Source organism: Oryctolagus cuniculus, chromosome 2 (assembly GCF_964237555.1).
Source record: "Oryctolagus cuniculus chromosome 2, mOryCun1.1, whole genome shotgun sequence".
Classification (NCBI taxonomy): Eukaryota; Metazoa; Chordata; class Mammalia; order Lagomorpha; family Leporidae; genus Oryctolagus; species Oryctolagus cuniculus.
This window is the reverse complement of record NC_091433.1, coordinates 73,434,963-73,462,828: the sequence shown is the minus strand read 5'-3', so window position 1 is coordinate 73,462,828 and position 27,866 is coordinate 73,434,963. Positions and strand designations below refer to the sequence as shown.

General features: G+C 35.9%; 1 protein-coding gene across 6 annotated transcripts in view; it reads left to right on the top strand.

The window, feature by feature from the left end:
* Nucleotides 1–27,866, top strand: part of MICU3 (mitochondrial calcium uptake family member 3) — a 136,791-nt gene that overhangs the window by 18,775 nt on the left and 90,150 nt on the right. For all 6 annotated transcript variants that reach the window (XM_008251192.4, XM_051842596.2, XM_017338923.3 and 3 more), the window contains exons 2-3: nucleotides 17,208–17,361; nucleotides 24,193–24,224. In XM_008251192.4, the coding sequence (XP_008249414.1) occupies nucleotides 17,208–17,361; nucleotides 24,193–24,224 (186 nt within the window). The remainder of the gene's footprint in view (nucleotides 1–17,207; nucleotides 17,362–24,192; nucleotides 24,225–27,866) is intronic.

Here is a 27,866-nt window from a genome sequence, read left to right as displayed (position 1 = left end):
ACTCAAGATCTAGAGATTAAAGTGGCAATGTGTTAGGAGTGGACTCCCAAAGCTAAGTAATATATGATTTTAAAAACTTGCTCATTCTCTTCAGTAATGATTTCAGCAGAAAAATTAAATACTATTTAAAAAATTTATAATATCTTTTAGTCATTCATGCATTTTTCTTATACTCCCTTTTAGAAGTCATATTAGTACAGTGGTTAAGACACAGTAGGGAGCACCCACGTTCCATATTGGAGTGCCTGTTTCAAGTCCCATCTCCTCCTTCTGATCTAGCTTTTTGCTAATATGTGCCCTTGAAGGCAGCAGATGATGACTTAGGGACCTGGGTCCCTGCCCTCATGTGGGAGACTTAATGGAGTTCCTGGCTTCTGGCTTCAGTGTGGTCCAACTCTGGCTATTGCAGGCGTTTGGGGAGTATACCAGCAGATAGAGATCCTTGTCTGTCTCTGCTGTTCAAACAAAATTTTTAAAAAAAACGTTAATGATGTAGGTCATTCAGAATTAATAGTTGTTTACATTTTGATGTATTTGTTTCTAGTCTTTTAAAGAGGTACATACTACTGAAGTATGCTGAATTTTTAAATAGCCATATTGAAGAAAATAGCCTTTCAGTAGACTTTCTTATTCTTTTTTAAAAATATATTTTAAAGAGCATTTTTGGGTTCATGGCAAAACTGAACAGAAAATACAGAAAGTTCCCATAAAGTCTCTGTCCCTGCACATGTACAGTCTTCCACATGATCAATGTTTTGCCCCAGAATGGTATATTTGTTAGAGTTGATAGACCTGCATTCAGAAATCATTATTACCCAGAGTATGTTCTCTATGTGTGCAACTCTTGGTGTTACATAGTCTAGATTTTGACAATGTATAATGACATGTACCCATCTTTAATATGGGATTTTTAGAAGAGAGATAGCCTTTAAGAAGACACTAGCTGAGGGAGAATACCCTAGGAAGGAAAATATTTGGAAGGAGAGTTAGTTACCTCCCTAGGTTGGGATTTCAGCCTTATTGGAGAAGCTGTGTTTGCAGCTACAGCCTTTCCACATTTGCTGGGCTGAGGTTGGAGACAAACACAGGCTGGGACTGGCAATCTAGAAGTCTCCTGCTGGAGTGCCACTGGGCAAAGGCTGGCACCCAGGACATCGTGTGCCAGAACTGACCTGCAGAGTTTGCCCACCTTGGGCTGCAGATAACTTTTAGGCTGGTTCATGGGCAGGCAACTTCAAGTTGGGACTAGCAAATAGAAAACTGCTCCTTTCCCCCAACAGTAGGAACAGGTGACCTGAGGGTTCTAGGATTGGTATTACTTACTATTTTTTGTTTGTTGATATATGATCCAAAAGAGAGGGTCCATAGTAAAATTTCCAAATAATCAAGTTGTTCCAGAGAGTAAAATCTGAGCTTGATGTCAATGACCTGCCAGAACATTTTTAAGGCCTGTGAGTTGAGAAAAGGGCAGATTGGTTACCCCGTGGTTATTATAGGTCTAATGTTTGTGTCCTCCCCAAATGCATATGCTGGAGCCCTGACCCTCAGTGTGGCTGTATTTGGAGATTGAGCCTCTAAGGAACTAATTCAAGTTAAGTGAGATCATAGGATGGAGATTAGAGAGCTTGCTCACTTGCTCTCCCTACTGTGTCCACACACTCTGATGAAAGGCCTTGGAAGAAAAAAGCAAGAAGGTGATCATTTGGAAATCAGGAAGAGAGCCCTTGCCAGAAAATACCTAGGCTAGCATCTTGATCTCAGACTTCTAGCCTCCAGACCTATGGGAAAATACATTTCCATTGTTTAAGCCGTTCAATCTGGTATTTTGTTACGGTGATCCAAGCTGACTAACACAGTTGGGGAAGTTTCAGGGTGATTTATTTAGGGAAGAATAATTCAAACTGTTAATGGTGTATTGTGTTCCTTTCTCTCAGTTGTAAACTAGAAAAACTATCATGGACTCATTGTGTAGCCTGGCCTAGAACACAGTGACTCAGTGTATAGCCAGAAATTTTGTCATTAAGGGTGAACCATCAGTCAAGAATTAAATGGAATACTACATGATGTAGATCTGTAGAGCTGACAGTGAAAGGCGACTTACAGGGTCTTAGTCCACCCGACTGAGCATGAGGCAGATGCACACCACGAGGAAATGCAAGCCAGTTGGCATAGATTTGTCACCATGGCCATAGATAGCATCCAACTTAATGTGCCACTATAAAGTATATGCTTTATTGCATATACTTGATATTTTAAACTTTAAGGATACAGCTGAGCAGCCAAGGACTATTTCTGAACCTGGCTAATGAGTAGAATGGATGCTCTAGATAAACTGAATCTTTGGGTCAAGAGAGAAGGGAGTGTTCTCATTTGCTTTTCATTTAATCTTTGTAATTTGCAGAGTTAGTATTTATTTGTTCATTTTACAGTTAAATATGCTACAAGTTCAGAAAGTTTCAGTATTTTTTCCAAGGCTACCTAACTAGGAAGTGATGAAGCTGGCATTTGACTATAGGCCTGAAGAATTGTAAAACCCATGTACTTTTATTCCAGTGTGCCAGGTTGTTTGATAGTAAAGAACATTGCATTGGGTGTTACAACACATAAGTTCTAGTCCCAGACTCATTTGCTATATATGTGACCTAGATGAAGGCTTGTATAGAGTAAGTTAACTCTTTTGTAATATTGGGCTAATTATACATGTTCTATTTGCTTTTTAAAAAATAATTCGTTCCAAAATTTTTGTGTATCTTTACATAAATCTGAGTATATATTCCTATAAAACATGAGGTTTTTTTTTTTTTGCTTGTATAACTTGCTTCTTTCACCCAAGTACATATCTTGTGACTCTTATATATCTAGATTTATGGTATCCTTTCTAATGGCCACAGATGTTCAAAACGATGTGGTCTAATTTATGTAAGCATTGTCCTGATGATGAAAATTTGGAAAGTTTTAATTTTTCATTATTAGAAATAATGCTGTGGTGAATAGACATTGATCCAAGAAGATGCAAATGTTAAATTGTTAGGCCCATAGCTATTAAATTTTAATTGAAACTCCATATTATTTTTCAAAATGGTTGTACAAAGATATACTTTTACATGCAATAAGTAATAGGGCCTGGGGGTTGCCCTTTGACTTAATCTTTTTTTTTTTTTTATTTGATGCCGGCGCTGCAGGTGGAGGATTAACCAAGTGAGCCACAGTGCTGGTCCCACTTTTGACTTAAGCTTGACAATATTATAATATTAGTTAGAATTTGTATTTCCCTATTATTAGTGTTGTGGAGAATTTATTTGTTGATCAATTCTCTTGTAGGAATTACCTGTTAACATCTTGCCTTTTTTTCTGCTTTAAACTTGATTTTTATCATTTCTGTGCTGGTTTTCATAATCTTATTAGGAATGTTGTTTCCTTGAACAATAGAAGTTTATTCTTATAAATTAAAAAATATTATAGAAATAATAGGCATCCCTTTAAGATGGGCATATTTTAATGTATTTGGAAACATATTGTATGAGTATAATATTAAATGGATACTTCATTAAGTGAATATGATTATCACATTTAAATGGTCATTGTTATAATCTATATTTATTAATATCAATGCTAATGAGCACCTTATTCTGTTACTTGGATGCTTTTTTACAGTTTCTCTATTTGATCTATCTATTTAAAATAAGGATCTTTGGATGTCTCAGTCCTGATTGTGAATTGATTATGATTCTTACTATATTCTTAACAGTTGTTCCATTATATAATTTTAAGCAGATCATGTGTGTAATATGTTCTTGGTGTATTATTCTTTATTTCATTTAATGCTTTTGACCGTGAACTCCATGTGCTTTCAAATACTCTGGGTAATGTTTAACTGTGACTCTTACAAGGAAAATTTATATGACTTTTTAAAAAACACAATGTGAGAATTGCTCTTTGTTAGTGGGGACATTAAAGCCTGTCACATTTATTGTGATTGAAAACATGTTTCTGTTTATTTTTGTTGTATTTGTTGGATATGTACTCTTTTTATCACATGACGTGAGATTGGGCCTGTTTTCTTATCATTTCTCTTGTGGTTTGAAAGTTATATGTCCTATTTTTAGTATTCAAAGAATACTTGAGGATAAGTCAATATCAGATTCCCCATTCCAAAAAAAAAAAAAAAAAAAGAAGAAGAAGAAAGATTGGCCATGTTTTACTATATTACTATATTGGTACCAGATATTTACTGATTTTTTTAATTTGATATTTAAAATAATATTCAAGAGTCTGCTACAACCTAGAAACTTTTTTAGGCAGTGGAGAAACTGAAGTGAAAACAAAAATTCTTAACCATCCACCAAGTGCAGGCGGGAGGGAGGATGGGGTGGGAAGAATCACTATGTTCCTGAATTTATATAAGTGAAATATATGAAGTTTGTATACCTTAAATAAAATTTTGAAAACAAAGAAGAAAAATGCAAACTGCAAAAAAATTTAACCTTCTAGGAATGTATATTATTGTAGGAAATGGAGAAATAAACTTTGGATTTGTCAGTATATAATATTTAAAGGCTAGATGAGATCATCAAGGGAGTAATTTGTAGATTTTGAAAAAGACGAGGTCCAAAGACTGGCCCTAGGGCAGCATTTAGAGGAGAAGAACGAAAAAGCACCAAAAGAACTGCCAGAGAGGTGAGGAAAAAGACAAATGAGTTCTTGGAAACTGAAAAAATAAATTATTTCACAGAAAAGAGATTTATCAACTGTGTCAAATGCAGTTAAATGAAAACTGAGAACTGACCTTTGGATTTAGCAATAGGGAGTTCATTGATGACCTTGACAAGCAGTTTTAGTGGAGTGGTAGAGGGAAAAGGCTGCTGAAGTGAGTTCAAAAGAGTGAGAGGAAATAGGAGACAGGAAATGTACACAGCTCTCTCCTCCAGTAACCTTGTTGTAATGGATAGGAGAGAAACAACGGGGAGGAGAGGAAGGGTGGCCAAAGGCAGAAGTGGAAGAGGGAGCTTTCCATCAAGGGAGAAATAGCAACTGTGTGGTTGCTGTGTGTTCGTATGCTGAAGAGAAGCATTCAGCAGAGAAGGGAAATGTGGTGAGGTTGGCAGAGCAAGAAAGGTATTGCGGGAGCAAGGTCCTTTGTCCGTAAACAGACAAGAAAAGATGAGATCTGCCTACTAAACCACTATGTGCCACTACTACCTTAGAAAAATACACGTCTATGATCTTCCTATCAAATGATAAGATGATATATGTTAAAGTAACGTATAAACTTGTAAAGAACTTGTGTGGTACTAGAAAATGTAAGTATAGAATTTAAAATCAGAGCCAGTTGGCTTTATCTAGCAACATTTTTTTTTTCTTTTTTCACTCTCAGCCAGGGAAAGACCAGGGTACTTTAAAGTATTCATCGAAAAATGGAATTATGTTTATTTTGGTACAAAAATTTTTCAGGCCAGCGCCCTGGCTCATTTGGCTAATCCTCCGCCTACAGCGCCGGCACCCCGGGTTCTAGTCCCAGTTGGGGTGCCGGTTCTGTCCTGGTTGCTCCTCTTCCAGTCCAGCTCTCTGCTGTGGCCCGGCATGGCAGTGGAGGATGGCCCAAGTGCTTGGGCCCTGCACCCGCATAGGAGACCTGGGGGAAGCACTTGGCTCCTTGCTTCGGATCAGCGCAGGGTGCTGGCCATAGCGGCCATCTGGGGGGTGAACCAACGGAAAAGAAGACCTTTCTCTGTCTCTCACTAACTCTGCCTGTCTAAAAATTTTTTTTTCAAAATTCATGAATTGTTTTTACATGCTATTCATTTTTCATAACTTCCTTTTCACTTTTAAGGATGCTTTATGGATGGATTTCAAAATCTTTTCATTCCATTTTCCATGGACTTTTTGAAATATTCTCCCATTATTGACTTGTCTTTAGCTGTATATATTTCCACAGAGACACGTTTACTAAGGATCAGATTATTTCATTTAGAGTACTTTGGGATTTTCCCATACAGGGAATTTGATGCTTGGCCTTTCAATCACCCAGTAAGCTAGTAAAATGTTACCTCTTTTACATTCTTAGACACCTTTAAAAAACAATATATATATCATATATATATATCTCATATATATATATATGAGAAAGCCAATGTAATGCTTCTCAAACAAGTTTTCTACATACTTGAATATAATTTATGTATATTCCATAAGATTTTTGCCAAGAAAATAGAAAATAAATGTAAATTTAAGAGATTATTTGTTCTTTAATGTTTTATCAGATTGTTCATACAGTTGGCCAACATCAAGTAGGTTGTAATACCAAATGCTCAATATTTTACATGTGAAATCAAATACATTTTAAAAATCATTCTTTATTTTGAAATTTAATATTGATTTAATAGCTTGCATTGTATCTTAAATAAAATAATAAGGATGAGTTATCTAAATGATTCTGGTTAACACAAATGATTTTTCTTTTTTCTTCTTCCATTCTTCATTCTCATTTCTGTTTCTTGGTTGCTAAAAGATAATACATTATACAGTGTTTAGATAATTGATATAATTGTTTCAAGTTACCTCTTCAGAGTATTATCAGCCTGGAGGCATCAGTTTCTCTAATTGTCAAGTAGTGAATCCTTTATCTGGCATTTAATCTTGACTCCCTGGGAAAGCCAAACCTTACCACAGAGTAAATTTTTTGAGTCACTGACCTGGAGTAACATGAGACTGTGCCTTGGCAGTGAACCTTTGCTTTCTGTTCTTCATGGTAAGGATAGTGATGTACTGAGGTTCCCGAAGGCCCTAGTTTCATTACCATAAGAAGTAACATCTAAGTACAAGTTGTAAAACTCTGGGTTTTGAAATTCCAAACATTGTAATTGCATTGACACAATATTTTTATTTCTTTTGGAAAGATGAGACAAATTAAAATGCAACATTTGTTATTTCTGTGGCTCCTTCAGTTTCTCATCATGATTTCTGTCAGTATAACGCAGAGGATACACATAGTTACCTAAAAATGATCGTTACTTACTTTTATTAGCAAATTATGTACATTATTGTACAAGTATGTTTGAAATTTTTATTTCCATAGAAATTTTCCATTTTTGAGAGTAGAAAAATAAAGATCTAGTGAGAATAAAGGTCTAGACTTTAGCACATACTTTCTCAGTAAAACAGAAAAGATGGGACTCTCTAGAGCTAGAAAGAAGAGTCCCTAAACATTTTTAACAAATGTGAAAAAAAATGTCAAGCAATTCCCATAAAGTAATTTCTTGGAAGGTAGAAAATATAATTTCCTAGAAAAATAATAAGAAAAGACAAATTTAAATTCTTTGGTAGCTCTAGATTTCTTTGATTTTATATTCTACTTTGTACCCTTGAACTTACAAATAAGGTAATTCATGTTCCAGTTCTGATGTCTATGCTTGGATAGTTTTTTCAGGAGTATATCAAGATTTTTTTGATATGAAAAATTCCATTTCAGTAAAATTTATCACATATAAAAATGCTCCAATGATGCCTTACCTTAAATATTAAATGTCTATATTTTCTTAATATGTCTAGTTAGAATATGCACATATGAAGCCAAGAAATTGTAATTTCATTGAATTAATTATAATTGCAATTAATAGTTTTCAAAATCAGATATGCTGTAGTTTTATTATTTTGAAGTTTGATATTTTAGAGTGAATTTTACAATATTAATGAAAGAAGGTTGTTAGAATTTAAAATTCAAGACTATATACCTATATGTATTTACAGAGACTTTTATTTTGTTTTTGTTGCTTAGATTTTAGATTTTGAGTTTTTAGTTATTCTTGTTGGATATATTGAGTATTTCAGTTAGTTTGTCACCAAATTTAGTTTAGAAATAACTCAGTTTTATAATTGAAGAGCAAAAATTTAAAGACTGTGACCTTACTACCTGTAGGTGATTGAATCCAGTTTTTGTATCTTAATCTGTAGGTCAGTAATGGAAATTTTTGTTCATTATCCACTAGATAGTGTGAGTAGGTCTATGAAGGTATAGCAGAAACATCTGTTTATATTCAACTTCTTTCAGCATTCAAGGATGGAGGGCCAGACCTAAATGTTTTCTTAATCTTACTGCAATGTTTTATGAAAAGGCCAGAGTTACAGATGCTCTTTGCCAGATTTGAGAAAGCAAAGCTAGGGAGAATGGTAGTGCAAACAACATTAAATTTCAAGCCAATAGAGGCCATGTCTAGGACTTTGTAAGGAGAAATACAGTCTGCAGGGGATAAAATGAAATTTGTGGAACTGTCAACCTAAACTGAATAACAGCAGTTTAGTGTTTCCTAAAAAAGTAATGAAGGTGATTTAGAAGTGTTGTTAACTCCCATGATGCTTTTACCCCCAATATATTTGGCTTGTTTTAGACATGAGTCTTCCCAAGTCTTGTGTATGTGTGCATGCAAGTATAAAATTTGAACATCTTTCTCTCTAGTCCTTTATAATGAGTCCTTATTGTTGTCCCCTTAAGTTGATGTAATAGAGAGTGCATGCTGTTGACTATAGCCTCTTCTCTTCTTCCATAATAGTTAGGGTATGGCTGCTTAGCTCTTCATTTTCCAGCATCCCTTGTATTTAATGTGGCTATGTAAGTAATTATCTTCAACTGAATGTGCGCAGAAGTGATTTATACCACTTCTACTCTTGGCCTATAAATGCTTCTCAGGTGAACTTTTTCCATACCTTCCTTTTCACCCTCTTTGGTTGGTGATGGCACTGTTATCCTGGGTCTCTGAATGACTGTATGAATTAGGGCCCCCCGATCCCACTCCAAAGGCCAGTCCTATTAAGTTGTCTCTGGACTCTTATGTGAGAAAGAAACACACCCACTTTCATTGCTTTTGAGCCATTGCACTGGAGGAATTTAGCAGCTGTACAATAGAGAAGGGATTAATTGGTAAAGTCCCTTATCATTGAGAGGGGCAATTATTATTATTTTTATTTATTTGAGAGGCAAGGAGAATGAAGGGGGGAGAGAGAAGACAGAGCACTCCCATCCCCAAATTAACTTCACATATACTTGCACCAGCTAGCTGGTACTGAGTTAGGCAAAAACCACTCACATGGGTGATGGGACTACTTAGGCTCACCTGCAGCATCCCAGGGCACACATTAACGGGAAGCTGAAATCAGGAGGAAAGCCAGGACTTGAATCCAGGCACTCTGATATGGGACATAAGTGTTTCAACTAGGATCTTAACTGCTAGGTCTGTATCTGTACCCAGAAATTTTATTCTATTAAAATAATAAATGATCAAATGAAAACTAATCTCATAAGCCTTCTTATTGCAATAGTTAATAAAACAACCAACCTTTGTTGGAGTGGCAGAGAGAAAGAGGCAGAGAGAGAGACAGGGACATGGTGCTCCCATTCAATGATTCACTCTAAATGCCTGCTATTTCTGGGGCTAGTCCAGGACCAGAGTCAGGAAGTAGAAACTCAATCCAGATCTCCCATATTGTTGGTATGGGACCCAATTATTTAGCTATCTTCTTTGCCTTGCAAGGTTTTCATTATTGGGAAGCTGGAGACAGGAATCAGAGCTTTGAATCTTACCTAGACCCTCTGATATAGAATGCAGGCATCTTAACCACTAGATTAAGTACCAGCTCCAAGCTTTAGATTGTGTTGTATTATCTCTAAATGCCTGGTTTATAATCAGAAACCTTTCTTCTGGTTGTCCTTCACTGTTTCACTGCTGTCTTTTCCAGATGCAGTGTCCCTTTAGTTGCTTTTTTAAGATTTATTTTATTTATTTGGGAGAGTTAGAGGGAGAGAGGGAGAGGGAGAGAGGGAGAGAGAGATAATCTCCATCAATGGTTTACTCCCCAAATGGCCACAACAGCATTGGGGCTGGGCCAGGCAGAAGTCAGAAGCCAGGAGCTCCCACATGGTTTCAGGGACCCAAGTACTTGGACTATCCTTGCTGCTTTCCCAGGCACATTAGCACTGAGCTTGATCTGAAGTGAAGCAGCCAGGACTTGAACCAGAACCTATGTGGGATGCTGGCATTGCAGGCAGTGGCTTAACCCATTAAACCACAATGCCAGGCCCTCTTTGGTTGCTTCTTACACAGTAACCAATTATCTTTTTATTCATAGGCATCATTTATTTATGCAGTATTTACTGAGGCTCTTATCTGTGCTAGGGTCTAAGTTAATTACTGGGGCTATGAAAGTAAGAAATTACTGGTCTTCTCAAGGAATTCATGATTGAATGCCGGACACAGATATGTAATCATAAGTGCTACCCAGTGTGGAGTATATAAAGGAAATAACTAGGAGTTATGCAAGGTATTGTTGACTCTCCAGGAAGCTGCATTGTGAAAGTCTAAGATCCTTTATTACAGAAAATATTATTTATTTGGACTGATAATGGAGTAGTAGCTTATGCAACAGGGCACAACAGCAGCAGTTTTCTGGCAGACGGCTTTCCTGAGAATCTGAGTAAAAGAATCGTGTAATCCATTTGATAAGGAGCAAAGATTCATGTCCTTAGCAATGACTGGAAAGGTATCAGAGTTCACCTTCAGAGAAATTGCAAAGGTAAGCAGGAAACTTAAGTAGATGTAAAATAGTCCTAGAGCTAGCCATAGCTCATAGACTAGTGCAGTTTCTAGAGTTTATTCCAGATGGAGATTAGACTCATTATTTCTGTCAACACCTTGGGCCTAGACTGTGGTATTAGCTTAGTTGGTTTCTTGAAGTTCTAGCAGAAAATGACCATTACATAGTAGAGCTCTGTAGCATAGAGTCTAGAGATCAACACTGATGAGAGCTGGTAAAAGGCAGTCTAACAGCAAGCCCTGGAGTGGGCAGGCGAGCGTGCACTGCAGTTCCTGCAGAACTACAGGAGTATCAGGAAAGGGGCTCAGGCACAGCTTAACAGGAACCCAGGTACTGAAACTGGAAATAAGGGGTGAGTTGTGATGTTAGGCAGCAAATTAAGAACTCAGTTCCTGTTCCTAGATCAGAACAGGCAACATCCGATGTCTGACTTGGGAGTATTTATTTAGTTGCCAACAACTTGGAACAAGATTGGTTCCAGAGACTGATAAGAAAACATGAATTCATGGTTCAAGAAATGTTAATTATGTTCAATCTCCAGGAAATTTTAATTAGAGTATATTTTAAAAACTGATAATTAAGGGCTAGCATTACACATAGCAGGTAAAACTGCCACCTGTGAAGCCTGTGTCCCATGTGGGCACCTGTTTGTGTCCTGGCTGCTCCATTTCCAATTCAGCTCCCTGCTGATGGCCTGGGAAAAGCAGTGGAAGGTGGTCCAAGTGTTTGGGCTCCTGCCATCCACATGGGAGACCCGAATGAAGCTCCTGACTTCAGCCTGGCCAAGGCCTGGTTGTTGGTGGCCATCTAGGGCATGAACCAGCAGATGAAGATCCCTCTTTCTCATGTCTCTCCCTCTTTCTATGTTTCTATTTCTGATTTTCAAATAAATGAGTAAATCTTTTTAAAAACCCTGATAATTAATAAGCTATAGATAGCCTACATGATATGCGTCTTATTAGCTAACAAAAACTTATGTTTTTAAGAGCTTTCTTAGTAGGTCTGTTAATGATACCAAAAAAAAAAAAAAAGCCACTCAAAGGCAAGAGTACATGCAGAGAAAGAATTTTAACTTATAATAGATCATTTTAGAGAAGAATCTCCAGGATAGATAGAATACAGAAACTTTGTGTTGTGTTTACGTCAGAGAAAAGATTTCTTAGAAATTAAGCAAGCTCAGTTTTCACTTTGATCTGTGCTTCTCCTGCCCTCCAGTTTCTCTGAGGGGCCATATTTCTCTGTGTAGCCATTATAAACTTAAGGGTTTTTTTCTTTAATATTTCTTAATAGTTCATAGGCTATCTCTTCTTCAACTTCACAAATATGTGTTTTTTTTCATTTGTCATCTTTAGAAATTAAGAATTTTTAAAATGTGACTTTTATGATTCTTCTCAGTCTCTTTACATGGTCATATAATATTAACAGTTTTTTCATCAATTTCTTCTTTACAGTTTGTGTTCAATGCAAATCAATTCCATAACTTGAGAAGTTACTGCAAATCAAATAATAAATAACAAGCAAATTATACAATGCAGAATAGATGCACAGTATTTAGATAGGAAGCAAATTCACACACAGAAGTTGTTTCAGATTTGTTCAACCTGGTTGTTTCCATGTAGGTATCTAAGGATGGGAAAAAGTAATCTTCTTTATCAAAACTACTGTGGCCATATTAAATACTAGAACATCTAAATATCTTTGTTGACCATGGAAAATATTATTTCAAGTAGTTTCTGGTTTTTAAAAAGTTTCTGTATATCATGGTAGATGTAAAAGGTTTACTGTAGAATGAAGCCTGCTTTCAGGCTTAAAACTATGTAAAATATTGATTGGTGACAAAGTGTTCCAAATGTTACTGTTTTGACCCATAGTTTGTTTTTTTTTAAAGTATTTACATAACTACTATAACATTTTTGTGAATTTAGTATGTTAGCATCTAGTCTTCACTTCGTAAATACTTTATTTACAGTTTGGCTCCTTTAGATATTTCCTTTTTTAATTTCAATTCCAAATTACACCTTTTTAAAAAATTGTATAAAGCACTTAACATAAGCAAAAATTAAAAGCATTTTGAAATTAGTTGAGGTCAGTCCAATTCTACTCTTTGGAATCAGTTAAATAAATTAATCTGACATTCTTGTTGGATGAAAATACGTGGTGGGAAATGCCTACCATTTGACTTTATGAGGATAAGCAACATTTACTCATGCTTGGATTTGAGGGAAGATCCCAATCCATCATTGCCCTGGCACAAGTCAATTGCTACATAAAAGGTCAAATGCAATGTCAAATCCAAAACCAGAAGAAAACAATTCAGTTCTAAAGAGAACAGTGATAGCTTAATAATGTGAAACTAAGTATATTAGCATTAAATTAGTACTGCTGAAACAATACATTCAGGATCTCTTCTAATGTACATGTAAATGGAATCATGGAAACTTTTTTATATTACCTGCTTTAAGACCTTACACATTTAATGAACCAAATTAAAAATGAATCTCCATTCCATATCCTACCTACCCTTCATCTCTAGGTAAGACAAAATCTAATCTTATTTTCAAGGTGAGTTTTAAATATCTATATTTCTTAAGCCACATACAAGGAAATCATTTCATTAATTTTGGATACTGTCTCCATTTTGTATATAAAATTCCGGCAGTGTTAATATTGGCATTCATCACCTGGTCAAACTCTTCACATAGTCTTCAAAGCCATCAAATTTGAGATTCTCACCACTTTTTGTGTCAACTAAACAGGGTGTGGATTAAAATTTTATTTATTTATTTGAAAGTCAGTTACACAGAAGAAGGAGAGGCAGAGAGAGAGGTCTTCCATCCGATGGTTCATTCCCCAGATGGCCGCAATGGCCGGAGGTGCGCCGATCCAGAGCCAGGGGCCAGGAGCTTTTTCCAGGTCTCCCACATGGGAGCAGGGGCCCAAGGACTTGTCCCATCTTGTACTGCTTTCCCAGGCCAAAGCAGAGAGCTGGATTGGAAGAGGAGCAGTCGGGACTAGAACCGGCACCCATATGGGATGTTGGCGCTTCAGGCCAGGGCATTAACCCGCTGTGCCACAGTGCTGGCTCCACTTTGAAATGTTTTAAAGCAAAGCTAAATATCCTAAAGATCTGAGTTCCTTTTGTAGTCTGTGGGCCTGCAGTTGTCCCTTTCCTCAGCAATTCCTAGGAACCTCAGGTATTCTCTGCGGAATTTCACAGATCGCTTGCTTCATGTTAACCTATACACTGTGAAACTTAATTTGCTCAGAACTGTGTTACTATAAGAAACAAAAACGACAATGAGCAAAAACTCAGTTCCTTGCTTTTAGATTATTTGCTAAGAAAATAACCTGTTGATGAATTAACAGAGAAATGAGCATGTGGGCTCTTTAGAGGTTTGAAAATAAATAAATAAACCAGTGTTGTGGCACGGCTGGTTAAGTGGCCAATGCCAGCTTCCCATACCAGAATGCCAGTTTGAGTCCAATAGCTCCACTTCCCATCTAGATTCCTGTTAATGCACCTGAGAAACAGCATATAAAGGCCTAAGTTCTTGGGCCCCTGACATCCATGTGAGAGATCAAGATGGAGTTACTGGTCCAGACCTAGCTGTTGCAGCTATTTGGGGATTGAACTAGCAGATAATAAGTGAGTAAATAAATAAATATTAAAAAAATAAGTGTATGCAGGCAGAGCATGATAAAAACGAACTTATTTATTCAGATGAAGTAAGTTATCTTCCAGTCTAATAATTACCTTATAGTCAATTCATTTGTATATAATAGTCAAAGTAACGAGTATCTGTTGAATGAATGAATGAATGGATTTACATTATCTCATTATATGAAGTTAAATTTTATTTTGGATACTATACAGAGTTAACAGATAATGTAAATTAGAGTTTTGTCCATTAATTTTTATGCTTTTGTTTGGGGATTTCTGTTTATGCTTCTACTTATTCAATATATATTTTTTAAGATTTATGTAGTTTATTTGAATGGCAGAGAGAGAGACATGCATGCATACACATGCATGTGCGCACATACACACACACACACACACACACACACACAGATCTCCCAGTTGCTGGTTCAACCCCAAATAGCCACAACAGCCAGATCTGGGTCTGGCTTATGCCAAGAGCCAAGAACTCCATCCTGGTCTCCCATATGGATGATAGAGGCCCAGACACTTGGGCTATATTTTCTGTTGCCTTCTTAGGCATATTAGCAGGGAGGTGAATTGGAAGCAGGGTAGCTAGTACTCAAACTGGCTTCACAAGCCAGGCCTGGGTTGGGAGTGGTAGGAGAAGATTGATATTTATGTTTCTATTCTTGTAAAAGGTAAAGATTTGAGAATACCAAATGACCTTTGGGGACTGTTCTAACTCTAAACTAATTTATTTATTTATTTTTTGACAGGCAGAGTGGACAGTAAGAGAGAGAGAGAGAGACAAAGGCCTTCCTTTTCCATTGGTTCACCTCCCAATGGCCACTGCGGCTGGTGCACCATGCTGATCCGAAGGCAGGAGCCAGGTGCATCTCCTGGTCTCCCATGTAGGTGCAGGGCCCAAGGACTTGGGCCATCCTCCACTGCACTCCTGGGCCACAGCAGAGAGCTGGACAGGAAGAGGAGCAACCGGGACAGAATACAGTGCCCCGACTGGGACTAGAACCCGGGGTGCTGGCGCCACAAGGTGGAGGATTAGTCTATTGAGCCGCAGTGCCAGCCTAAGCTAATTTATTTTCAATAAACACAGAAGACCAGGCAACCATTCATTCCTGATATAAAGTAGAGGATAACTAATAAAACTAATAGCAAATATTGCTTTTATTGGTAATTCATTAGAAATGTTCCCTTTAAAACACAGAACAAGAATGCTTAATATTGCTGATACTATTCAACATCATTTTTACAGAACTAAACCTGAACTGATTAAAGCAATGAAATAAAGTATAAATATTGAAAAGAAAACTATAACTGTAACTCTTTCAAAATAATTATCTTATTAAATACTTACCTTATTAAATACTTATTAAATATTAAATTAATAAAGGAGTTTAAATAAGGTTGTTGGGTACCACCAAATGTTTAAAGTTAATAGTTTTCTCATACATCAGAAAAAAATTGAAAATCTAATAAGAAATAAAGGTCCAAATATTAATTCAGATTTACCATAGAAACTTTAAGATGTTTAAGAGAAATGTAGATAACTGTGAAACTTTACTGAAAGATGTATTTGGAGACTTAGATATCCATGTTCACTTGTATCAGTATTATCTGACTTCCTTGCCTCCTAAATTAAGCCAAAACTCAGTATTGTCACAAAATAACAGTAAGATTTTTAAAAGTTGACACATTAATTTCAAAATTTAAATCATTAAATAAAATTGTTTGGAGACAGAAAACTTCTATCCTCTGGTTTACTCCCCAGAAACCCACAACAGAGGGAGCCAGGCACTCAGTCTAGGTCTCCCATGTGGTTGGCAGGAGCCTGATTGTGTCAGCCATTGCTCCTGCTGCCTCCCAGAGTCTGCATTATCAGGGAGCTGGAGTCGGGAGCCAGAGCTGGGATTTGAGCACAGGTGCTGATCTGGGACACTTGGGTGTCTTGCGCCCTAGGGCAAGTGCCTGCACCTAGAACATAATTTTTTATCTGGGGCACAAAGCTTCTCAAATTCCTCCCCATAATTTACGATAATACTAAATAGATCCACAGGTACCATCTAATAAATGATTTTAATGAGTACTTCTCATAAGAGGTGAAATTCATACAGTGTATTTTTTTTAAGATTTATTTATTTGAAAAGCTGAGTTAAAGAGAGATCTTCCATCTGCAGCATGTAAGGTATAATATCTCTTTTTGGCAAAATAAAGCTATATCTAGAATGTTTAAAGATTCTACTAAATGATAAACAATAGTTATGAATTAATTTTGTAATCATTTTATTAAAAATAATTGTTCTGTGTTTCAAAGAGTATATAAGTGACAGTAAAAAATTATTTACCAACAGGAAAGATCTTGAAATAAAGCAAAACAACAGCTTGCTCCATACATATACACACATTATGTTAATCTTAACTTTAAGTACAATTTAGAATAACCATTGGTGGTAACTATAGTTCTCTGGAATTAGCAATTTCAACTCTAATCTAGTATCGGCACTAATTAGTGGCAATCTTGAGCAATTTATCAGTGTTTTACTTTGTTCTTTTAGAAAAAGTAATCAATTTCTATTCAAAGAAATAAGCCTATAAAGAGTACATGTTAGGCATTTTGGCAAGTGTTGATATTCTTTCTAAAGATAGCATTGGCTCTATAATTTAATGTTTTCTAAGATTTAAACTAAAAAATAAACCAAGAATTCCCAGTCCTTCAAAATGCCAGCCTAAAAACTTTAATCCCTTAGTGATATTCTTTGCAGGATCATTTGAACATTAATTCATTTTATTTCTGTGAATAATCTAATTATAAACTAATTAAGATTCACCAGAAGATGGACTAGTTTCATACTTTTCATTTACTCTGTGAATTTATTTTCAATATAATTAATCAAAAGCATTTACCTTCCAAAAGGAGGTGTTACCTCACACAGCCTAAATTTATTTGCTTTCTTACCTTTAGGTTGCTATCGGCAGAACAGACATTGAAGACTTGGACCTGTATGCTACGTCTCGGGAGAGACGATTTCGTTTATTTGCTTCTATAGAGTGTGAAGGACAGTTATTCATGACTCCCTATGATTTTATTTTGGCTGTTACAACAGATGAACCCAAATGTAAGTATATTTTAAACACTAAGTTAATAATGTTATAAAATGTTATTCTTATTTCTGGTTTATATAAGTGTGGAGCAGTATAAATATTTAAAACAAAAAAGCAAGTAATGGGGTATTTTTTTTTTTTTTGACAGAGTGGATAGTGAGAGAGAGAGACAGAGAGAAAGGTCTTCCTTTTGCCATTGGTTCACCCTCCAATGGCCGCCACACCTGCGCGCTGCGGCCGGTGCACCACGCTGATCCGAAGGCAGGAGCCAGGTGCTTCTCCTGGTCTCCCATGGGGTGCAGGGCCCAAGCACTTGGGCCATCTTCCACTGCACTTCCGGGCCACAGCAGAGAGCTGGCCTAGAAGAGGGGCAACCGGGACAGAATCCGGTGCCCCGACCAGGACTAGAACCCCGTGTGCCGGTGCCGCTAGGTGGAGGATCAGCCTATTGAGCCACGGCGCCGGCCACATAATGGGGTATTTTAAAAGATGTGATGCTACACGTGTTTGCAGACTAACATTTCTTGTATTTCTTCTCTTTTCAGAAACCTTTATTTGCTCTTTCTTTCTCACCATATCAAATTTAAGTTAAAAATCATTTTAATATTCTTTATAAAAGTCTCATAATCTGACTATTCATTCTTTCATCTAATCTGAACAGTGTAAATCAGAGGACTGGCTTTGAAGTTAGCTCTGGGCAAAAATTCTGACACTATTTCTTCTGTATTTGTCATAGCACTAATACAAATATAGGTTATTATTTCTCAGTTTTCTTTGCAAGAGTTGTGGTTCTTAAAATTTTTGTATTCAGGCACATTCTTGCAAAATCTCTTGGTAACTTATTTAATAGAAGGCAGCTAGATTCTCATGCACTTTTTATTCAATCTGATTTTAAGTGTTATTTTCATGAAGAATATGAAGAAAAGCTACCTTTAGATAGTAGATAGATATAGATAGTAGGGAAGAGTATTTTATACTCTTTTTTTCATTTAATTGTAGATTTTTTTTCTTTGGTACTATATCATAAGTTAGTGAATGGCAGTTCAGCCTTCAAAAGTTTCCAAAGGTGGTAGTGAAAGAGTATTGCGTACTAAGAGTTTCCTGCTAATTTAATTGGATGGATAGCAGGACCAAATTTGAGAGAAAAATCACTATTTCAATTTTATACATGATATATTTGAAAAACCTTGGACGTGGAAGGAGGAGGCAGTTGGATCTGTTTCTTAATTGTTCAGTTAAGTTCACTGAAAGAATACTCAGTAAAAATCAGTGTACCAGGTAATCAGTTCTTTGCCTGATATCTGCTTTCAACTGTTACAGAAATACCTTAAGTTAGACTACAGCACTACAGCAGTTATAGCCATTTTTACTTCAGAGGCAGGGATAGGACAATACCCTAAAATAAAGTCCTCAGTAATTGAGCTAATTGACTGCCTTGATGATTAACTTTTTAATAAAAAAAAAAAGATGTCTTTTTTTTTTTTGAAAGTCAGAGTTAGAGAGTGGAGAGAGGAGAGGTATGTGTGTGTGTGAGAGATCGATCGATCGATCGATCGATCTTCCATTCACTGATTCACTCAGCAGATGGCCACAATGGCTACCACCAGGCCAGGTGAAGTTAGGAGCCTGCATCTTCATCAGGGTCTTCCATATGGATAGCATGGACCCTTAGGCCATCTTCTACTGCTTTTCCCAGACCATTAGTAGGTAGCTGGACTGGAAGAGGAGCAGCCAGGACTTGACCGGGCACCCACATGGGATGCTGGTGTCACAGGGGGTAACTTTACCTACAATGCCAGCCCAAAGATTAGCATTTAACGAATTGATTTTTTGAAAATTTTTATTTTCATTTTGTTTGAAAGGCAGGAACACACACACACACACACACACACACGACTTGTATCTTCTGGTTCACTCCCCAAATGCCCTTGACATCCAGGACTGGTCCAGGCCAAAGGCAGGAGCCTGGAAATCCAGATGCAGGTGGCAGTGACCAAAGTCCTTGAGTTATTATCTGCTGCCTCCTCTGTTGTGCATTAGCAGGAAGGGATAGGAAGCAAGGTAGCCAGGAGTGAAACCATGCGTTCTGATATGGGATCAAGACATGCCAAGTGGCCCTTGTGCTAATTGTCTACCCCTAATTAATTGATTTTTGGTGCTTTAGATAATTTTTGTTGGAGAACAGGTCAGAGGGCTGCATGGATATATATATATATATATATATATACACATATATACATATATATATATATTTGTTTGTATATATATATGTGTGTGTGTACATTTGAGATTAAACTGCACATGGCTGGTAATTAATGCAATGTGTATGGATGAAATTGCCTCAGGATGCAGTATAGGATGAGAATATAGATAACCAAGGACAAATCCTTCAGGAACTCCTGTACCATACATAGGTTTGTAAAGGATGAGCTTCAAAAGGAGACACAAGAAGAAAATCAGAATAGTGTATGGGCTGGTGCTGTGGCGCAGTGGGTTAACACCCTGGCCTGAAACGCCAGTAACCTATATGGGCGCCTGTTCAAGTCCCTCTGCTCCATTTCCAATCCAGCTCTGTGCTATGGCCTGGGAAAGCAGTGGAGGATGGCCCAAGTCCTTGGGCCCCTGCACCCGCATGGAAGACCCAGAAGAAGCTCCTGGCTCCTGGCTCCTGGCTTCGGATCAGTGCAGCTCTGGCTTTTGTGGCCAAGAGGGGAGTGAACCATCGGATGGAAGAACTCTCTCTCTTTCTCTCTCTCTCTCTGCCTCTCTCTGTGTAACTGACTTTCAAATAAATAAATTAATTAAAAAAAAAAAAAAAAAGAAGAGTGTAGAGTTCATAGAAGCCAAGGAAAATGGCCAGAATGGTCAATGGAAAAAATAGATTTTGACCTGAGACAAAATGATGGCACTGAAGGAGAGAGAACTGCATAAACAAAAACACAAAATAAAAAGAATATTGGTATATTCATAGTAGCCACATTGCGAGTATGTAATGTAATATGATAGAAAAGGCTAGAAATTAATTAGGGCTCTTTTTTTGAGGAACTTGAAGGCTATGATAAGGACATAATTAAGTTACTTAATGTGAAAAAATCCACATTATATTAAAAAATTAAGTAAAAATGTATGGGATATTTTTACATGTACTTATGTGTGAAGGCCTTTTGTGTGTGCTAGAGGAGATACAAATTCCCTGTACTTAGAAAACTTAACATAAGAGGACATAAAGTACAGAAACAATAAACTCCTAGGTAGAATGGCTATTTGGCACATATTGAGTACTCAATAAATTTTTCTTGAAGGGAGGTAGTTTTTAGATTGTCAAGTGGTATTTTATATCAAAGTATACAATTTTTTTCAAACTTAAGTTATTCTTTAAGTAATACTTTATAATTTCATATTTTGAAAAATTCTATTTTACTATTTTCTTGAAATGTTTGGTAATATACTCAATGGAAACTCACTGTTGGATCTTGCTATTTTGAAATAACTTTTTGGAGATTCTCCTGATAGATATTCCAAAACTGTGACTTGTAGGAAAAAATGTTTTCCATTATAAAAATGTGCACAGGAAATTAACCACAACTTGGTTAATTTCTCACTGGCATTTTAAAAACATAATTGAGATTATAAAACATCAAGATTTTTAAAAAAGATTTATTTATTTGGAAGGCAGAGTTACAGAGGCAGAGACAGCGGGGTGTGGTGGTGGGATTCTTCCATCTGCTGGTTTACTCCCCAAGTGGCCGCAAAGGCTGGAACTGAGCCAGTCTGAAGCCAGGGTCCTGGAGCTTCCTCCAGTTTTCCCACGTAGGTGTAGGACCAAGGACCCTGGCCATCCTCTACTGCGTTCCCAAGCCATAGCCAAGAACTAGATTGGAAGTGGAACAACAGGGACTTGAACCAGCGCCCATATAGGATGCAGGTGCATATAGGACTGCAGGTGGCAGGTTTACCCACTGCCACAGCAGTAGCCCCACATCAAGATATTTTCAAACATTATTTTGAAAACGTGGGGTTTTAAGAAGAAACATTTGCTTCACAGCTGAAAAACGCTATGTGGACTGAATATTAAATCAGATACATGCAAGAGTAGCATAATGGAATTTGATAGACTCGTGTTTGTTTACTCATTTACTCATTTGACAGATGAGGAGATATAGTCATTTCCCAACTACTTGTTCATTCCTAAATGCCCACAGACTGAAACAAGGAGCCTGGTATTCCATCCAGGTCTCCCTCATGGGTTGCAGGGACCCAAGCACTTGAACCGTCACCTACTGCCTCCCAGAGTATGCATTGCCAGGATGTTGGAATCTAAAGTGGAGCCAGAACTTGAACCCAAGTACTGTGATATGGATGGAGGTGTCCCAACAGGCATCTTAACCACTAGGCCAACACATGCCCATATTTGTGTTTAAACTTTGATATTCTTACTAGCTTTGAGAACTAAAATTATTTAATCTTCTGTTTCCTCATTCATGGAAGTAAAAATGACAGAATCATGAAGATTTTTTGAGCACTGAGTGAATCACTTGTGCCTAATTCACAGTAAGCAGTGTGTATCTGTTATCATCATCATCACCATGATTTTTAAAAAATTCATAATGATGATTCTTAAACTTTGGTATAAATTTATCTTGACATTTGTAGGAAAAAAATGACGTGTTTTACACATATTTGCTTAATAATTGCAGTTCAAATAAAGGTTAATTGAGAAACATAATGACTATTGATTATAGTTTTGTTTTTGAATTTGTTTTACTTAGAAGGTGAATTTCCCTTTTAGAATTGATCAATAACTGATTATTTTCATGTAACATAGAGAATTATTATAATTTATATTTCAAAAATATATTGTTAAATGTTTCAGACATACTAAAAGTATTTAAAAACAATGAAATGCAAAATACAATTTATAGCCTAAAAATAAAATATTTCTGATAAAATTAAGTCTCCCTTCCCCCAAGTTATGCTTATATATGCATTAACTTTGTATGAAATAAGGAATTTAGAAAGTAAGAAAGTCCTTTGAAGAATAATCTTGATGGCTCTTTAGTCTTTATTTAAAAAGCTAATAGTATTGAACATGGGGACATTTCCAGTAGAATGAATATGTCTTTTGTGAATAATTTACCATGGAAATCTCAAACCCTACAAAACTCAAGAGTATGTCTAACTTCCTCTTTTGATAAATAGCTCTAAGCATTTCATAAGAGCATGTGGTATACCTTTGTGTCATTTATTTTTCTTCTTTTCTTACTGCTATATTTTTAAGAGCAACAGAATAACAAATATGATTTATGTCACTTGCTTATTAAGAGTGTCTTTGCAAATGAATCTATATAGTCCTATAGATAAAGCTACAGTAAAATTAATTTTAATCACTTGATTTTACATTTGTATAAACTATCTTGGTAAAGGAAGGATGCTTTTGCTACATAGAGAAGAAAATATCTACATAAAAATCAATTTGCCCAATTTAGGAACATAGTTATTCCATTTTGATCTTAAAATGAGTTATTATATTGCCTAAAAGAGCAAAAGGTTACATAGCAAAAAATGTCTTTTTTATAATTGTGAATTTGGCATATTGTGAATTATATAGAAATAGCCTCATTGTCCTGTAGAAAAAATTATTGGTTGTGATCATTGTAATGTAGCTGAAATAGTATTTTCCATTATCCTAACACATCTGTGTTGTAAGATTTAATCATGTAGATTCTTAGGCAGACATTAGATGTTTACAGTGATCAAAGTAGAGCAAAGAAAACAGCAATATTGATTACACATTTGACCCTGCATTATAATATTTATAGTGTTTGAGATCCTCAGGTATGTAAAGAGGAAGCAGAAAAAGAAAGTGATCCCAAATATTTTATTTGACTGTAAAATTCAAATTTTATTTGATTGTTCCAGCTTCTTAACCAGCTGTAGGGATGAAGAATGAGCTACAGGATGGAAATTTCTCTCTCACTTGACCGCCTCTCCCTTTCATCTCTTTTTCTCTTTGCTCCTTTATTTCTCATTCACCCTGGAGAGATCTGACCTATGAATTATATTCAGGGATGCTAATATGACAAAGGTCATGGGGGATACCCTAGAATTTTAATTTCTGTTAATATTATTCATATTCTAGTATGAATATTGTATTAATGTCATTATTTGTGCTTTTAAGCCCATAGAATGATTAACATGGAGTAAGATAACTTACTTTATAAATGCCAAAAGCCTGGAAATAACGATAATATGGTTATGAAAAAGTGTTGGGGCTGGCGCTGTGGTGTAGAGGTAAAGCCACTGCCTGTGACACATCCATATGGATGCGGGTTTGAGTCCCAGCTGCTCCCTGCACTCCCTGTTTCTGATCCAGTTCCCTGCCAATGCACTTGGGAAATCAGCAGAAGCTAGCCCAAGCACTTGGGCCCCTGCAGCCATGTGGGAGACCCAGATGAAGCTCAGGGCTCCTGGCTTCAGATTGGCTCAGCCCTGCATGTTGCGCCATTTGGAGAGTGAATCAGTGGATGGATGATATCTCTCTCTCTCTTTCTCTCTCTCTTTTTCTCTGTCTTTCCTTCTCTAACTCTGCCTTTAAAATAAATAAAATAAATCTAAAAAAAAAGATGTCTGCTAATCTACTGATATTACTTATTATACATAGTTTATAATATATGAAACTGATAATATAAATAAGGTCATATTTTAGATTCAGATCTTGAGGTCAAAAGTAACTTTGCCTTTTGGACATAAAGCCTTGGTTATGAGTTATAGTTGTAGATGGTTACTGAATATGGATATATATTACATGAAGTATTTATCATCTAATTATGTTATGTTTATTTTAGTTGCTAAAACATGGAAGTCACTTTCCAAACAGGTAAGTTAATGCTCTTGGTGTATATATCTATGCATGCATATACTCTATACATATAAAATGTACATATATATATGTAATTTCTTTTGCAAATTAAAACATATCAAGATACCATTTTTCTACCTACCAGATTGTCAGAAAACCAAAAATGGACAGTTCCAAAGGTTGTAGAACATGTAGATCAGTGTTGCTAAATTAATATGTGAATATAAATTGGTATACCCACTTTGGAAACTATTTGCCATTATTTACTAAAAGTAAAGATACATATACCCAATAACTATCAATTCAGTGTTTATATTCTACACCAGTGCATACACACGTACCTAGTAAAGTTAAACATGAGTATATTCTATCATCCAGTAATTTTATAACAATGTGTATACCTAGAGAAATTCTTCTTTTATACAGACACAAGAATGCCCATGGATTGTTTATGATGGTCAAAAAAACCCAAAAGCCCAACAAAAAATAACACATTGATAGTAGAATTAATAAATAATATGTGTAATTATAGTAATTTGATATTTATTGTTTAGAAAATGTAACTTAATTGACACATTTTGATAGTTATAGAAATTTGATATATTCACTTATATATAAACACAGCATATATATAAAACAATGAATTACAGCAGTACTTTAACAAGGTGAGTCTCAGCGAAGCAATGATAAAATAAGCAAGTCACAAAAATGTAAAGTATAATTCCATTAATATAAAGTCCAAAACTGGAAAACTAAAACTATGTTATTTCAGGATAAAACCCATATGAAATTAAGGAATGATTAACATAAAATGTAAGATTATCACTGAGAGCTGATTTTCTGTTTTTTTTTTTAATTATTTCTACTTTTAAATTGTATTTTATATATATATATATTCCTTTTTTACTTTCATATATATGATAGACTTCACTTTAAAAAAGAATGGGATATTAGAAACTTCTTTAGTTAAAGATAATCCTCCAAAAGCCTACACCAAATGTTAGATTTATTGTGAAACTTTAGAGACATGGTCTTTAAATTCTGTATAATGCATGCATGCCTGCTATTACAACTGTTACACTGCACTTTACAGAAAAGTCTCAGCTCCTAGGCTGCCATGACAAAGTGCCACAGACCGGGCAGCTTAAACAACAGATACTGATTTTCCTGTACTTCCACAGGATAGAAATAGTAGAATGTAAAAATATATTGATTTGTGTTAGATGCAAGATCAATAAACCAAAATTACTAATGTGCTCTTATACCAGCAATAGCAATTAGAAGCCACTATCAAAATAAAAGTACATTTTACAATACTAACAAGAACTATTAGGCACTTAAAATCACGGCTAAACGTATATTATTAATTTATATTTAAAGACATAAATAAATGGGGTATCATGGTCCTTGATGGTAATAGGCTATACATATAATATAATTATATGTATTTCCTTCAGATTTATCTGTAAGCTTGTTATAACTCTAAAGAAAATTTAAGAGAATTTTAAAATTCATCTGGGTAAGCAAGGGCCCCAAAATATTTAGAGTAATTGGAAAAGGTAAGAGAAAAGAAAAAAAAAAAACATTGAAGTGAGAACAAATGAGTCTTGCCACCCATATGAAGACCCAGATTGAGGTCTCAGATCCCAACTTTGCCTTGGCCCAGCATCAACCACTGCATGCATTCAGGGAGTGAACCATTAGATAGGACCTCTTTCTTAAACTAAGAATATAATGATTTTTACATTCACCAGATTGTTAGCTTCCAGAAATTTAATAATGCCATTAATTGGCATGAACAAAAAGAAGGAGCCAGGTGAAGTACTACGTTGTCACATTCATTTTTTTCAGGAACATTTGTCAATATTTAATAAAGTTGCAGGTACATTGCAAGTATATGATTTAATTAATCATGAAATCATGATTCATCAGAAATCATGTTTCTTGATATGTATGCCAAAGAAATGTTTGTATGTTTGCATCAGAAATCCTATACATGTTTTCTGCAGCATTGATTATAATAGCAGAACTTTAGGAACAATATTAATGTCAATCATTACAGGAAAGGATAAAAGGATTGTGAAATAGACACACCAAGAGTAAATGTAGTAATACAAGGTTAGCATGAGTAAATATATTAGAACTATGTGTAGCGATGTGAATAGATTTAGAAAACATATGGTTAGATAAAGCATCAAGTTGTAGAATATAGTATAAACTGACAATTTTTCAAGGGTCTATGGAGTTAAAACTATCTTCATCATGAAATTGAGAAGATACTTATTTTATTTATTGTCATTCTCACAAGAATACAGTGGTGTTTTCCACAACCTGCCTGATAAATGTTGATGCCATTGCTGTGATAGCTCACGGGTACTTGTCTTGTGTCTTAAAAATTTCTTATTTTTGCTTTTAAGTGAATGAAATACTGGTATATACATCCCATCTAAGTAGTGTCTCTCTTGAGTCCATAATGATATTAAGATTGTTGAGTTGAATTTAAGAATTACTGTTAACAGACAACTGCTATATCACCTTTCAAATGAAAATGAAGAATATTTGATGGGAAAATAGTCAATGGGATATAGTATTAAGTATAAAGAATGAGTTAAGAAACATTTACTATTTGTAGCAAAAACAAAATATTTTGTAAATATGCCTAGCTAGAGAATTAAAAATGTTAAGTAAAATTGAAAGTTTAGCTCATTACTGGATTATGATTAGTTTTTCTTTTCTGTATTTAATTAATTTCCCACTAGGAGGTGTGTATATGTATTTAATTTGAGAGGCAGAGAAAGAAACATAAAGACAGATGAGACAGCTCCCATTTGCTGGTTCTTTCCCTCAAATGCCTGCAACACTGGCGGCAGAGGAGTCCCCAAAGCTAGCAGCAGCCAGGAATTCAACCCAGATTTCAAACATGGGTGGCCGGAACCCGATTAGTTGGACCATCACTACTACCTCTCAGGGCATGTCTTAGCAGGCAGCTGGAATCAAGAAATGGAGCCTAGCATTGAACTCAGGCATTCTCATATGGGCCAGAGTGACTTAACTAATTCTTAACTGCTAGAACAAATGCCTGCCCTTAACTATGTAACTTTTTAAGTGTATTAACTTAAAAAATTGTGTAAAGCCTTTAAAAGGCAGCTAGAATTGTAGGAAACTGAAGTTTATCCAGCAAATTTTTATTTGGTATCTGTTTGTGGTAGTGTAGTATACTGCTGACACTAGGGGACACACCCAGACTTGGGGTCAGACTACAATGCTTTTAAAGTGCTCAACAAGGCTGCCTTCATATCTTGTACTCACAAGTTGCAGGATTGGGAGGCTCCAGGCTGCCTGCCTTTCTGAATTTATTGACCACAAATCCAGGGGATTCCCACAACTCTCCTCAGTTTTAATTGCTGGAATGACTAGTGGAACTCACCAAAGTGATCATACTTATGATTTTTAAAACGTTTTATTTATTTCATTTTTATTTGAAAGGCAGAAAGATGGTGAGGGAACAGAGAGAGAGAGAGAGAGAGAGAGAGTGCGCTTCCATCTATTGGTTCACTCCCTCATGTGCCTACAACAGCCAGGACTGGTCCAGGCCAAAACCAAGGTCCCCCCACATGGGCAGCAGGGACTTAGCTACTTGAGCCATTACCTGCCGCATCC